Source organism: Phacochoerus africanus, chromosome 1 (genome assembly GCF_016906955.1).
Source record: "Phacochoerus africanus isolate WHEZ1 chromosome 1, ROS_Pafr_v1, whole genome shotgun sequence".
Lineage (NCBI taxonomy): Eukaryota > Metazoa > Chordata > Mammalia > Artiodactyla > Suidae > Phacochoerus > Phacochoerus africanus.
Window position 1 is genome coordinate 51,907,902 of NC_062544.1, and position 14,390 is coordinate 51,922,291.

General features: G+C 43.2%; 1 protein-coding gene across 4 annotated transcripts in view; it reads left to right on the top strand.

Moving 5' to 3' along the window:
* The first annotated feature begins 5,088 nt into the window (after positions 1-5,088).
* The window catches only part of PAIP1 (poly(A) binding protein interacting protein 1), a 35,547-nt gene continuing 26,245 nt past the window's right edge, over positions 5,089-14,390 (top strand). The window contains exons 1-2 of one of the 4 annotated variants that reach the window (XM_047764694.1): positions 5,089-5,216; positions 6,539-6,708. In XM_047764694.1, the coding sequence (XP_047620650.1) occupies positions 6,610-6,708 (99 nt within the window). In that variant the 5' untranslated portion in view covers positions 5,089-5,216; positions 6,539-6,609. Of the gene's footprint in view, positions 5,217-5,406; positions 5,959-6,188; positions 6,339-6,538; positions 6,709-14,390 lie in introns of those variants that run through there. The other 3 variants (XM_047764531.1, XM_047764606.1, XM_047764784.1) reach the window with 3 other exon arrangements.

Genomic DNA, 14,390 nt, shown 5'->3' on the forward strand with positions numbered 1-14,390 from the left:
GGATACTAGTCAGATTCGTTTCCACTGAGCCACAATGGGAACTCCCAGTTCTTTGCTACTTTATAGTAAGAATCCTCTTTTCTCCATTGTCCAATAACATCCTTATTATTACTGTCTGGGATCTCATCAGAATCACCTTTAGTGTCCATGTTCTTACTAACATTCTGTATATGATTATTTCTATTTTCTAAAAAGATGGAAGCTTTCCCTGTAGTTCTCCTCTTTCCTTCCTGAGCCCTCATCAGAATTACCTTTAACAGTCCCTTGGGGACACCCCACAGACTGGAAAGTAACTGGTTCAGAGACTCACCTACAGGAATGAGAGATCTGAGCCCCACATCAAACTCCCACATGTGAGGATCTGGCATTAGGAGAATGAGACCCCAGAGCATCTGGCATTGAAGGCCAGTGGGGCTTGTGCGCAGAAGCTCCACGGGACTGGGGGAAGAGGGGACCCCTTTCTTAAAAGGTGCACACAGATTTCACATGCACTGGGTCCCAGGCCAAAGCAAAGTCTCCATAGGAGACTTTGTCAAACCTGACTGCAGTTCTTAGAGGACCTCCTGGGAAAACAGGGGTGAATTTGGCTTGTTGTGGGACACTGGAAGCAAAGCTCTTGGGAATATTCAGAAGCGTGCCTTTTTCTGGAGATGGCCATTTTGGGAAATGGAAATTCTAACCCCACCCATCAGCGCTGAAAAACCCCAGGGCAAACAACAATCCAGGCGGGATCACAGCACCACCCATCGGTAAACAGGCTACCTAAAGACCCCTCAGGCACACAGCTGCCTCTAATCTCATCCAGCCCCACCTGCCAGAGGGATAGGAATCAGCTCCACCTACCAGTGGGCAGGCATCAGTCCCTCCCATTAGAAAGCCTACAGCAAGCCCCTGTACCAACTTGAGCCACAAGGGGGGCAGACACCAGAAGTAAGAGAGGCTACAACTCTATTATCTGTAAAAAGGTCACCACACCAAAAACCTATAAAAATGAACAGACAGAGAATTATAATTCAGATGAGGGAGAAAGAAACCCCCCCCAGAAAATGAGCTAAGTGATCAGGAGATTCTAAGCCTCCAGGAAAAAACTTTAGACTGCTGATGCTGAAGATGATACAAGACATTGGAAATAAACTGGAGGCAAAGATGGATAACTTAGGAGTTCCCATTGTGGCTCAGTGGTTAATGAATCCAACTAAGAACCATGAGGTTGAGGGTTCGATCCCTGGCCTTACTCAGTGTGTTAAGGATCTGGTGTTGCCGTGAGCTATGGTGTAGGTCTCAGACACGGCTCCTGGCATTGCTGTGGCTCTGGGGTAGACTCTAGCTCCGATTCAACCCCCAGCCTGGGAATTTCCACATGCTGCGAGTGCAGCGCTAGAAAAGACAGAAAGACAAAAAAAAAAAAAAGAACACTCCCTAACACCATACACAAAAATAAACTCAAAATGGATTAAAGACCTAGATATGAGACCAGATACTATAAAACTCTTAGAGGAAAACACAGGCCAAACACTCTCTGATATAAAGGACAGCAACATCTTCTCAGATCCACCTCTTAGAGTAATGACAGTAAAAACAAAAATAAACAAATGGGACCTAATCAAACTTAAAAGTTTCTGCACAGCAAAGGAAACCCTAAACAACACGAAAAGACAACCCACAGAATGGGAGAAAAATCTTTGCGAGTGAATCAACTGACAAGGGATTCATCTCCAAAATTTATAAACGCCTCCTACCACTCAATACCAACAAAACAAACAACCCCATCAAAAAATGGGCAGGTCTAAACAGACAATTTTCCAAAGAAGACATACAGAAGGCCAAAAAACACATGAAAAGATGTCCAACATCACTCATTATTAGAGAAATGTAAATCAAAACCACCTTACACCAGCCAGAATGGCCATCATCAAAGTCTACAAACAGTAAGTGCTGGAGAGGTGGTGGAGAAAAAGGAACCCTAGTACACTATTGGTGGGATTGTAAATTGGTGCAACCACTGTGGAAAACAGTATGGAGATGCCTCAGAAAACTAAAAATAGAACTACCATTTGATCCAGCAATCCCACTCCTGGGCATCTATCCAGAGAAAACCATGACCTGGAAAGACACATGTACTCCAATGTTCATTGCAGCACTATTTGCAATAGCCAAGACATGGAAACAACCTAAATGTCCATCGACAGAGGAGTGGATCAAGAAGATGTGGTACATATACACAATGGAATATTACTCAGCCACTAAAAGGAACGAAATACCAGCATTTTTAGCAACATGGATGGACCTAGAAATTATCATGCTAAGTAAGGTCAGTCATACAATGAGACACCAACATCAAATGCTTTCACTGACATGTGGAATCTGAAAAAAGGACAGACTGAACTTCTCTGCAGAACAGATACTGACTCATAGACTTTGAAAAACTTAGGGTTTCCAAAGGAGACAGTTCTGGAGGTGGGGGGATGTACTGGGTTTGAGGGATGGAAATTCTATAAAATTGGATTGTGGAGTTCCCGTCGTGGCTCAGTGGGTAATGAATCCTACTAGGAACCATGAGTTTGCAGGTTTGGTCCCTAGCCTTGCTCAGTGGATTAAGGACCCGGCATTGCCATGAGCTGTGGTGTAGGTTGCAGACGCGGCTCGGATCCTGTGTTGCCGTGGCTCTGGCATAGGCCAGTGGCTACAGCTGCTATTCGATCCCTAGCCTGGGAACCTCCATGTGCCACAAAAGCGGCCCAAGAACATGGCAAAAAGCCAAAAAAAAAAAAAGGATTGTGATGATCATTGGACAACCATAAATGTAAAAAATTCATTGAGTAATAGAAAAATAAAAAAAGATAACAGTCCCTCTGGGGCCTACACTGCAACTCAATTTAGGGCAATGTCAACTTTTTCTAACATGCATCAAAAACTACTATCAGCCTCTATGCATTAACTAGTTCAAAAGCCACTTCCATAATTTTAAGGTATTTGTCACAGCTGCACCCCACTTCTCAGTACCAATTTCTGTTCCAGAGAAACAGAATTAATAGGAGAGATAGGTAGATATAATTTATTATAACGAATTGGCTTATATGATTATGGAGGCTGAGAAGTCCCATGATTTACTATCTGCAATCTGGAAACCCAGGAAAGCTAGGAGCCTAAGTCTGAAGGCCTGAGAATCAGAGCTACAGTGGTATAAAAAATCCATTCATGTTGTCCCCAAGTCTGCTTCTCATATACGGTAATGGGCTGGAGTTACATGACAGTAAATAGGGGGAAGTCAAAGGACAATATCTCACTTACCTAACTTGTCTAACAAGAGGAGCTGTAAAGAAACCTGGATGTCACCATGGATGCTGATAAGAGTGAGATAACAAAGATTTAGGTGTAGAAAGGAAGCTATCCATCAAAAAGTTCTAAGGGGAAAAAGGGGGTAAAGAATGCAAACAAAAGCCTGGGATAGGATTGGAGCATCTACTTCAGTGGAACATACAGAATAACTCTGTTATTGAGCACACAGTTTATGGGTCATCTGTATACAATAAAAAGTCCAGGCAAGAAGTGACTGATGACTACATAAAAGAAAGGATTTTTGGTATGAGCATTACCTCATCTAATTTTTAAAGTGTAACCTTGTCTTTGTTATATATGCTCACTGCTACTTATTATAAGTATACTCATTATACTTATTTCATAAGTGAGGAAAGAGGCTCAGTGAAACTAACTCCTTTACTTACCCAGGATCACAAAGGCATTAAGGGGCACCACCAGGATCCAAACCAGAACTTCGACCTATTTTGAATCCTACATGCTTTCTCAACACCAAGGCACCACATTTCTTGCGGGCTTCCTTCCCTGGCTTCATTGTTTTTGCCACCAATCAACAGCATGCATCATTTATTCATGACTGCCTTCATTAAACCCATTTTCCTCTTTCATTTAAGTGACGACGTTAATGTTTTCTTTATTAGCAAGAAAAGAAAATGGTTAACAAGAAGTTTTATTCTTAACTGAAATGATTCTCAAGCTTAACAAGATTGAAAAGCAGTAAGCCTTGCTTAAAATACAGGGCTACAATCAGAATTTGTGAAGATGTTTCAGTCTAACAGTTAAGAAATATTTTTTCTCCTTTTCATTACTTATATCATCCCTCATTTGGCTTTAGCACTGTCAGACTTGATTTAAACACACACACACACACACACACACACACACACACACAATAACTTATACATAATGTCTAGAACTTTGCTGTGCAGTGCATTAGCCACTACACTTGAAATGTGCCTAATCCCGAGAAAGATATGCTGGAAATGCAAAGTATACTGATTTTGATTAATATGAAAAGAGAGAAAATATCTATTAATATCTTTCTTTTTCCTTCTTTTTAGGACTGCATCAGCAGCATATGGACGTTACCAAGCTAGGGGTCCAATCAAAGCTGCAGCTGCCCACTTAGTCATAGCAACTGGGATTCAAGCGGAGTCTGCAGCCTACACCACAACTCACAGCAAGGCTGGATCCTTAACCCGCTGAGCAAGGCTAGGGATCCAGCCAGCATCCTCTTGGATCCTAGTCGGCTTCATTACCACTGAGCCACAACAGGAACTCCTCATTAATATCTTTAATTACATGTTTGAATGATACCATTTGGGATCTATTGGACTAAGTAAAATATATTATCAAAATTAATTTCACCTGTTTTTATTTTCCTTCGGGTGCCTTCTAGAAAATGTATAATTACGTAAGTGGCTTGCATTTGTGGCCCGCACTATATTTTGATTGGACAGCAGTGGTAGAAGATGAAAAAGAGGGGAGTTTTATTGAAAGGTAGCGTATTTTCTTAAAATTTCTGGAGAGGACGAAAAAAGGGAAGAGAGTCAAGCTTGGCCCCAGCGTGACCTACCATGATAAATACTGGGACTTGAGAAGGACGTGGGGCGGGGGGGGGGGGCATGTTTAGATTCTGCTCCTATTCCCCACCCCCCCCACCCCCCCGCGGCTAACGTTGCGGGTGGCAAAGAGCTTCCAGAGCCCCCTTCCCGACCAACCCTCGGGGCTCGCCGGCGCCGGGTCATTGAACACACCTGCGCGCCCACGGAGGTGCGCGTCCGCGAACCCTGGCGCCGGCTCACGCCCCCTCCCCCCGTATTTTTATTTTCCCGGCATCAACCGTCAGTCTCGCACTTCTCTCCTGAGAACCACCGCGTAAGCAGACCCTTTCAGGGGTAAGCGCCCCTCTCTGCCCCCAGCCCGGTTCCGTTTGCCGGGATGCCCCCGCGGCGGGCAGGGCTATCTAGAGGCCTAGGTGCCGCTGGTCCGGCGGCCTGCTGGGCCGCGGCTGCCCGCCCGCCGGGAACGGGAGGAGCTGTGACGGGCGTGCCCGGGGCCTCCGGGCCGCGGGGGGCCGCTGTGACCTGCCTTCGCCCCCGCCGCACCGAAGGCGGGGGAGCCGGGTTTTGGGGGAGAATCGGAAAAAGCTGAGGGTAGCCGAGAGGGGCGGGCGCTCCGGAGCGGCGGGTTCCGTGGGTGCTCCAGCTGCCGTCCGCCCCGCCCGAAGCGCGGGGGAGCCGAGCAGGGCCCATAGTCCTCCTCCTCCATGAGGCCCGAGTGAGCGCGGCGGCGAGAGCCGGCCCGCGGCGCCTCCCCCCGCGTCCTCTCCAGAGCGCAGCGGCAGCGGCCCCCGGAGGAGGAGGAGGAGCATGTCGGACGGTTTCGATCGGGCCCCAGGTGCTGGTCGGGGCCGGAGCCGGGGCCTGGGCCGCGGAGGGGGCGGGCCTGAGGGCGGCGGTTTCCCGAACGGAGCGGGGCCTGCTGAGCGGCCGCGGCACCAGCCGCCGCCGCAGCCCAAAGCCCCGGGCTTCCTGCAGCCACCGCCGCTGCGCCAGCCCAGGACGGCGCCGCCGCCAGGGGCCCAGTGCGAGATTCCCTCCGGCCCCCAGCGGCCTCCCCGGCCCGGGGCGCTCCCAGGTACGGAGCCGCTCTAGGGGACCCTGTCCTCCTGGGCCAACGCTTCCCCAGGCCCTCCGCGCGCGCCCGACGTCGGCGCGCCGTCTTCCTCCCCCGGGTTCCCCGAAAGCATTCCCCAAAGGGCCCGGTTGTTGCGGGGTGGGGACGGGCCCGGAACGGGGTTTGGAGGGTGGCGGATCGAATTCTTTGTGCGCCCGGGCTGGGGGAGGGGCCCGGTGCGCTGTCCCTGAGTTCTGCTGTCCCGGGAGGAAGTAAAAATTGCCTCCCCCTCCCCAGCCCCTCGAGAGGGAGGCCTGAGGCGGGCAGCCACCTCTTTTTAACCGACTCCTTCGAAAAGAAAAAAGGAAAAAATAAGCCTGAAGCGTTCATTTAGGAAGCAGGTATGTTCATAAACGAACTAAAGCAAGTCTATTGTTCCTTTTTGCAGGCTCTGTACATATTCTGGCGATAACCTTACATTTCCTGATCGTTCTTGTATAACTTAAAAACCAGCCCTACTCAGATGGCTTTTCATTATATAGTAAGTTGTTATGCAAAGGAATGAATGCATCTTAACACCCCTTTTTTTCCCCTTTCTCAGAACAAACGAGGCCCCTGAGAGCTCCACCTAATTCACAGGATAACATCCCACAGCAGAATTTGGAGTCAGCAATGGCTAAACCCCAGGTGGTGGTAGCTCCTGTATTAATGTCAAAGCTGTCTGTGAATGCCCCTGAATTTTACCCATCAAGTTATTCTTCTAATTATACAGTAAGTACATCCTTTTCACCGCAACTTTAGGTTAATATTACTGGAATAATGTTATTACATCATTAACAGAGTATGCTGGTGCTTTCTGTGCTGCACATACGCATTACGAATTCGTTGAAATCGTGAGGAAACAAAATTGATTCAGGAATATATTGTGTAGTTATCAGAATGTAAGCTTGAGAGTAGACAGTCTTGTTTGTCTCGTTTGTTCACTGTTGTATTATCAGCATCTATAGAATAGCTCCAAGGCCAGTAAACTTAAGGTGGTCACGGACACCTTTAAGCTATAAAACTAAAATCTGTGTTCAAACTTATGGACAGTCTATAGAATAGTGACCTGGCAAAGTTAATTTTTAATTCGATTTTAGCAGGACTGTTGAATATTTATTGGTAGCTTTAGGTAAATTAAACAGTGGTTTTGCTGCAGACTAATTGAGGTAGGTTTTTAATGTGAAGTACACCTCTGGGCTCTGTTGTGTTAAAATAGAAGTGTTTCTGGTTCTAATTAACTATTATGTAGAAATGTTATAGGGAGTTTTGATAAAGTGTTTACAAATTGTGTAAAGAACTTGAAACTTTCAGATTCATCTTTGTCAATAACATAAGGATTTTAGAAATTGGTCACACTTTTCTTAAATAGGAGAAAACACCAAGCACAGTTGATATATAGAAAAAAATTTGTTTTTCCAGGTAAAAGTATAGCAATTATTTGTAGATAAGTGGGGCAGAGACCATTCTGGTTGAAGAAATGATAGTACCTTAGCATAAGCCCTATCTTAACTGTCTTCTTAGTTTTTTTGACATATATAGAATAGTATGCATAGAGTTTAGCTAAAGTTTTACAAAGTGAATACTCGGACAACCAGCATCCAAATCGAGAAAGGGAATATTAGTTACCACCATCCCCAAAGCCTACTCTGTCTCCTGTCATTACAGCTGTCTAAGAGTAACCATTATTTTGGCAATAGTTTTTTAGTTTAAAGTTTATATATATGGAGTCATATAAGAATATTCTTTTCCTCATTTTCATTCAACATCGAAATTATTATTATTATTTTTTTTTTGTCTTTTTGCCATTTCTTGGGCCGCTCCCACGGCATATGGAGGTTCCCAGGCTAGGGGTCTAATCGAAGCCGTAGCCACCAGCCTACGCCAGAGCCGCAGCAGTGCGGGATCCAAGCCGCGTCTGTGACCTACACCACAGCTCACGTCAACGCCAGATCTTTAACCCACTGAGCAAGGGCAGGGATCGAACCCGCAACCTCGTGGTTCCTAGTCGGATTCGTTAACCACTGCGCCACAACGGGAACTCCCCGAAATTCATATTATAGCATGTAATTGGAGGTATCTATTCTCATAGTATTCCATTATGTGAATATTTGTTGGTGAACATTCAGTAGCTTCCACTTTTGGGCTATTGTGATTAGGGCTGCTGTTCTTGTTCATGTCTTAGTAGACTTTTGCCTTTGTTTCTATTTGGTATATACCTAGGAGTGGAGTTGTTGGGACATAGGATAGCTAACTTTAATAGAGATTGCCAAGTATTTTTCCACAGAGACTATTCCAATGTATGTGTTGAGTACTATTTGGTTTCCAGTTGCTCTACTTCCTTGTCAGCACTAGGTATTTGCTATTTAAGTTTAGCCATTCTGGTGGGTGTGTGGTATCTAGTTATTTTAATTTGAATTTGTACCTGATCAACCAATGATGGCACACCTTTTGTGTTACTTTTTGGGTGGATGAGGGGACTTTCCTTCCATGTTTGATAGAAAGTATGGAAAATCTTCCATAATTTGGATACTTCATGCATCCTAGACTGCATTAGGGCAAAAGCTTTGGGCCTGGAGATGGAAAAATATAGGCATACTAGGAAGAGCGGTTGATTTGGGGGGAAATGGGCCATGTAAAATAGAAATGAGAGCAGCTTGGGTTCTTGCCAAAAAATTGTATTTGGCTTAGGAAAGGAACCATCGGAGAGCTGTGAGTAGTAGAATAAACTTTTAAGGACACTTACCTTGATATCCACAAATGGTTCCTTGTTTGTTTCTCTTCCTATTGATTTGGGGTATTTTGTGGTAGGAGGGATGTGATTTTTTTCAGTTTTGTACCAACTGGTTCTACACATAGTTCAGGTGGCTCCTGGGCTAGAGAGCAGTGTGTTGAGCCGTATTACATATTAGTCCCCTTCCTTTGAGCCACTGCCATCTTTCAGGCGCTCATTGATATCCTCTGGTAGATCAAATCCTGCTCTGCTCAGTTCTCCAGAATGGATTTTAGACTGGAAGCTCATGGTTCACTTGTGGCTTGCACGTGCATTTGCATTGTGCCAAATGTTTTTTTAAAAGGGGCTTTTACAGTTTACCAATACTTAAATTAGATATTGCAATCTGAATTTTCTAATTTCTCTTGAAACCATACTGAACTGTTTTGAAAGAACAAAAGTTGGCTGGAGCTGAGTAGAGGCAGCCCCTTTAGATGGAGTGTGTGAGCTCTTCATTTGCTCACTGGCTCGCTTCATAAGCCTGTAATCCACCTGGATTCTATAAGCATTCACACTTGCTATCCCTGCCCTGATAAATTCTCTGGCCTTACCCTTTCATTCTCTGTCAAAGCTAAGGGTTTTTGTCAATCCACTTAGTCACAGAATAGCAATATCCTTGTTTTTCCCCTGACTCTTAGGATAAAATCTGGTTGTGAGAGAATCTTTTCCTTATAGTAACCATAACACAAAGTTAGCTGAGTCAAGGACTGGGATACAGCAATGAACAAAACAAACAAAATTCCTGTCTTTGTAGAGCCTCTATTCTAGTGGTCTCCTGGCTAAGTTTCCAGAAATTCTGGTTTTGTTATACATATGAGGAGCTATTGGCTTGGTATCCTTGAACTGCATTTGCTCTTAAAAATGCTTGCTCTTGGAGTTCCCATCATAGCTCAGCAGTTACAAACCCAACTAGTATCCATGAGGATGCTGGTTTGATTCCTGGCCTTGCTCAGTAGTTTAAGGATCTGGCGTTGCTGTGAGCTGGGTGTAGGTTGTAGACGTAGCTTGGATCCGGTGTTGCTGTGGCTGTGGTATAGGCCAGCAGCTGTAGCTCCAGTTCAACCCCTGGCCTGGGAACTTCCATATGCTGAGGGTGGTCTAAAGACCAAAAAAAAAAAAAAAAAGAAAAAAAGAATGCTTGCTCTTTACATTTTTTATGATAGTCTTTTCCTGTGCTTCCATAATCTTTCTAAAACTTTAAGCTCTTTTATCTTCAGTCCTGTCTCTGATATCCCCCTGCTAGAATTTCCTTACCAGTGAGTTTGTGTATCTATTCCTGGCTATTGCTGCTTCTCAGAGAAACCATTACACCTTGAATATTTTAATCACAGTTCACTTACAAGAACCAAAAATTCCACATAGGAGTTCCTAAAGCATTAAGAGACCAAATTCTGGAGTTCCCGTCGTGGCTCAGTGGTAGACTAATCCGACTAGGAACCATGAGGTTGTGGGTTTGATCCCTGGCCTTGCTCAGTGGGTTAAGGATCCAGCGTTGCCGTGAGCTGTGGTGTAGTTCCCAGACGAGGCTTGGATCCCGCATTGCTTTGGCTCAGGCGTAGGCCAGCAGCTACACCTCTGATTGGGACCCCTAGCCTGGGAACCTTCATGTGCTTCGGGTGCAGCCCTAGAAAAGACAAAAAGACAAAATAGAAAGAGAGACAAAATTCTTTCCCACATTCACAAAAAATCCCACCTTTTTTCTAATAACATCTTCAAGTTACTGCCAAGTTTTTCTTCTGCCTTTCAGTAGTGAGGTTCTCCAAACTGTAAAATTAACTCTTGGTACTACTTTACTTTTGACTGTTCAGACCTCTGCAGACTGATCCTCTAAATTGTACTTATATTTGCTATAGTTACTGATGCTTTTTTGGTTTTAAAAATCTCTTGTCCTCTTAACCCTTATCTTAATAGACTTTGTTAACTACAGTATGATCTATAACGTTTAGTAAGTCCCAGTGTGGGTCCTATTTGTGATGCTCTGGGTACCTTTTCAGTCTTTAAAAAGTTTTCCTATTTTTATAAGAACTGAATATTTATGATACTAATTTTGTCTTAATTTGTTCTTGTCTGCATAGTCTCTGACTCCCCAGACTCTGCAACCATTATTCTGTCAGATTTCAACCAATGCAGTTCTTCTGTAGCATTTGCTCTTGTAAGCACCTCATTTACCTTTTCCTTTGGCTCCTGTGGCAGTACTTAATCCTCCTAATTTGCAGGTGATTTCTCCCCTGATTCTGCAGGCTCTGAGGTTCTGTCTTTTTATTCTTCCTTTTTCAGCTATACCTGCAGCATATGGAAGTACCTGGGCCAGGGATCAAATCTAAGCCGGAGCTGTGACTTATGTCACAGCTGCCGCAAGGCAGGATCCTTAACCTACTTTGCCACAGTGGGAACTCCAGTTCTTTTTTTCTGTTTTATACCTCCCTTGGTGATATTGCCTTAGATTCTGACTATCACCTATCTACCTACCGCTGATAATTCTGGAACCTAATTCTTCCTCTCAACTCCAGGCTTGTGTTTCCATTTGTTTTGACATCTTCTGAGGATCTCACATTCAAATTCAAGTATTGAAAAGAATTTATCTTCTGTAAACTTCTTATTCTAAATAGTTGCTCAGGCTAAAAACTTGGGGTGTATTGATCCACTTTTTGCTTTCACACCTCTTGTCCACTTTCAGTCAAGTTAAACTAAAGTAGTCTAAGTTGATGTCCCTCTTAATCTCTTGTCACAGAACTCTAAGAAAAATAAAGCTTAAGTATTCCTCAGCTTGGAAGCCATTTGACTTTGCATTAAGGACTGAAGAAATTTGTACTTTAAAAAATTGGAGTTCCTGTCATGACTCAGCAGTAAAGATCCCAACTAGTATCCATGAGGACAAGGGTTCAATCCCTGGCCTCGCTCAGTGGGATAAGGACCCAGCATGGCCATGAGCTGTGGTGTAGATCACAGACTAAGCTCGGATCTGGTGTTCCCCTGGCTGTGGTGCAGGCTGATGGCTGCAACTCCAATTCAGTCCCTAGCCTGGGAACTTCCATATGCCTCAGGTGTAGCCCTAAAAAAAGGACCAAAAGAAAAATCTATCATCAAAGAAAATCTCTTCTAATAAATAAATAAATAATTTGGTATTAGAGAACTAACACAAGCTTTGATTGAAACACCTTGGAATGCTCATCTGCTCAGAATACTCTGTGCTCCCTTTTTGCTTGAAACTACAGGCTCTGAATCCCCTGTTCCATGTTCAGAGTAGCTCAACTTTCATTTTGCTTTCACAGCTCAGATTAGACAATGTTCTGAACTGCATTTTGCCACAATGAATAACATTTGGCAGAAACAGGAAATTAATGCCATCAGCTGGGACCTGTAGACTTCCTGCTTTTCATTAAAATTAATAGTAGAATACTACAGATCTGTAAAACTAAACTGTATATCAAAAACTTGTTTTTAATTGTAAAATTTACACTTATGTGGTTAACATTAAGTATATTATTTCATGTATGCATTTATTTTTAAATTTTTTAATAATATAGTTGATTTACAGTGTGTCAATTTCTGCTCTACATCAAAGTGACTCAGTCATACATACATACATATATACACATATATACTTTTCTTGTTGTTGTTTTGTCTTTTGTCTTCTTAGGGCCACACCTGTGGCCTATGGAGGTTCCCAGGCTAGGGGTCGAATTGGCACTGCAGCTGCAAGCCTAAGCCACAGTCATTGCAACATGGGGTCTCAGCCTTGTCTGTGACCTACACCACAGCTCACAGCAGCACCAGATCCTTAACCCACTGAGCAAGGCCAGGGATCCTAACCTACATCTTCATAGATACTGGTTGGGTTCGGTAACCACCAAGCCACTATGGGAACTCCTGAATTCTTTTTTATATTATTTTCTATTATGGTTTATCGCAGGAGATTGGATATATTTCCCTCTGCTATGCAATAGGACCTTATTACCTATCCATTCTAAATGTAATAGTTTACGTGTACTGACTCCAAACTCCCAGTCCATCCCACTCCCTCCCTTCTCCCCCTTTGCAACCTCAAGTCTGTTCTTCATGTCTGTGAGTTTGTTTCTGTTTTGTAGATAGGTTCATTTGTGCCATGTTTCAGATTCCACATATAAGTGATATCATATGGTATTTGTTTTTCTCTTTTGACTTCACGTAGTATGAGAATCTAGTTGTACCCATGTTGCTGCAAATGGCATTATTTTGTTCTTTTTATGGCTGAGTAGTATTCCATTGTGTATATGTACCACATCTTCTTAATCCATTCATCTGATGATGGACATTTAGGTTGTTTCCATGTCTTGGCTATTGTAAATAGTACTGCTAAGAACATACAGGTACATGTATCTTTTTGCATTGTAGTTTTGTCTGGCTATATGCCCAAGTTTTCTGAAGAACCTCCATACTGTTCTTCATGGTGGTTGTACCAATTTAATGTACGCATTTATGTTTCATTGTCTTCACAGTTTTATAGTAAAGGCTTAGTATTTATAATAGGAACATTTCCTTACTCCATAGAGATAACTACTGTTATCCCTTGTCTGTCTTTCCAGAAATTTTCATTGCCTGTCTCTTTTTTTAAAAAATTGTCCTAAAATATGATTTTGTATTCTCTTAATTTACTATATTGACAGTAATTCTGTATTGATACATGTAGCTAAATACATCATTTTTTCTTAAGTGGCTATATGATATTCCATTATATTGACAGAAGGTAACATATTCAACCAGTTTTTTGAATTGTAAGATGGGTTTTTTGGCAAGGGATATCCTTGTTTATATGTCAGAGTTGGGTTGTAACCCTGTTTTGGTTGGAGTATAGAGGTCAAAAGAACAGGCTTTGGTCTGTACTCAATTCCTATAACTAGCTGTATGATCATGTACAAATTACATGAGTTGGTACATGGTCCTTCCTTGCTGGGATCTGCCCTAGCCACCACCCCTGGTTTTTGTGCTGCTTCTTGAACCAACTGCCTTAGTGTGGTTCCCCAAGATCCCACACAGTCTCCCCATTTCCCTCACTGATCCCATTAACAACTGCCCCATCCTCAGTTTCTGTATTCTGGCTTTTCTTAAAGGTATTAGGCAAATGCATATCTCCTTGAGGACTATATGCTTCTTATGCCCACTGCATAGAATATCTCAGATATTTGTATGGCTGGATCTTTTTTTTTTTTTTTTTTTCTCTGTCTCAGTTTAGATGCTAACTCTTTAGAATCCTTTGCTGACCATTTTTTATTCCATCTCAACATCTGAATAGTGTCTTCCATCATGGAATGTAAGCTCCGTGAGAGGAGGATGGTCTCTTTTAATTGTGATGTGACTGCTCTCAGCACCTAGAACAGTCTTTGGTATTTACTAGGCACTCAACACTCAGACGGTTTTGAAAGAGTAATATTCTATACATGCAATTGGTGTCTGTTAGCTTATTAGTAGGCAGAGTACCATCCTAGGTACCAGAGGTATATGGGTTTTTTTTTTAATCATTCTACTTTTTGGATGCTTTTTACTTTTTATGCTGTAGCCCCTTTAGGTATGAGAACATGGATGTTGTATTTGGAATACATTTCAGTATTTGCCTAGAAATTTAAAAATTGTTGAACACTCAGTGCCTTACTATGTGCTAGTT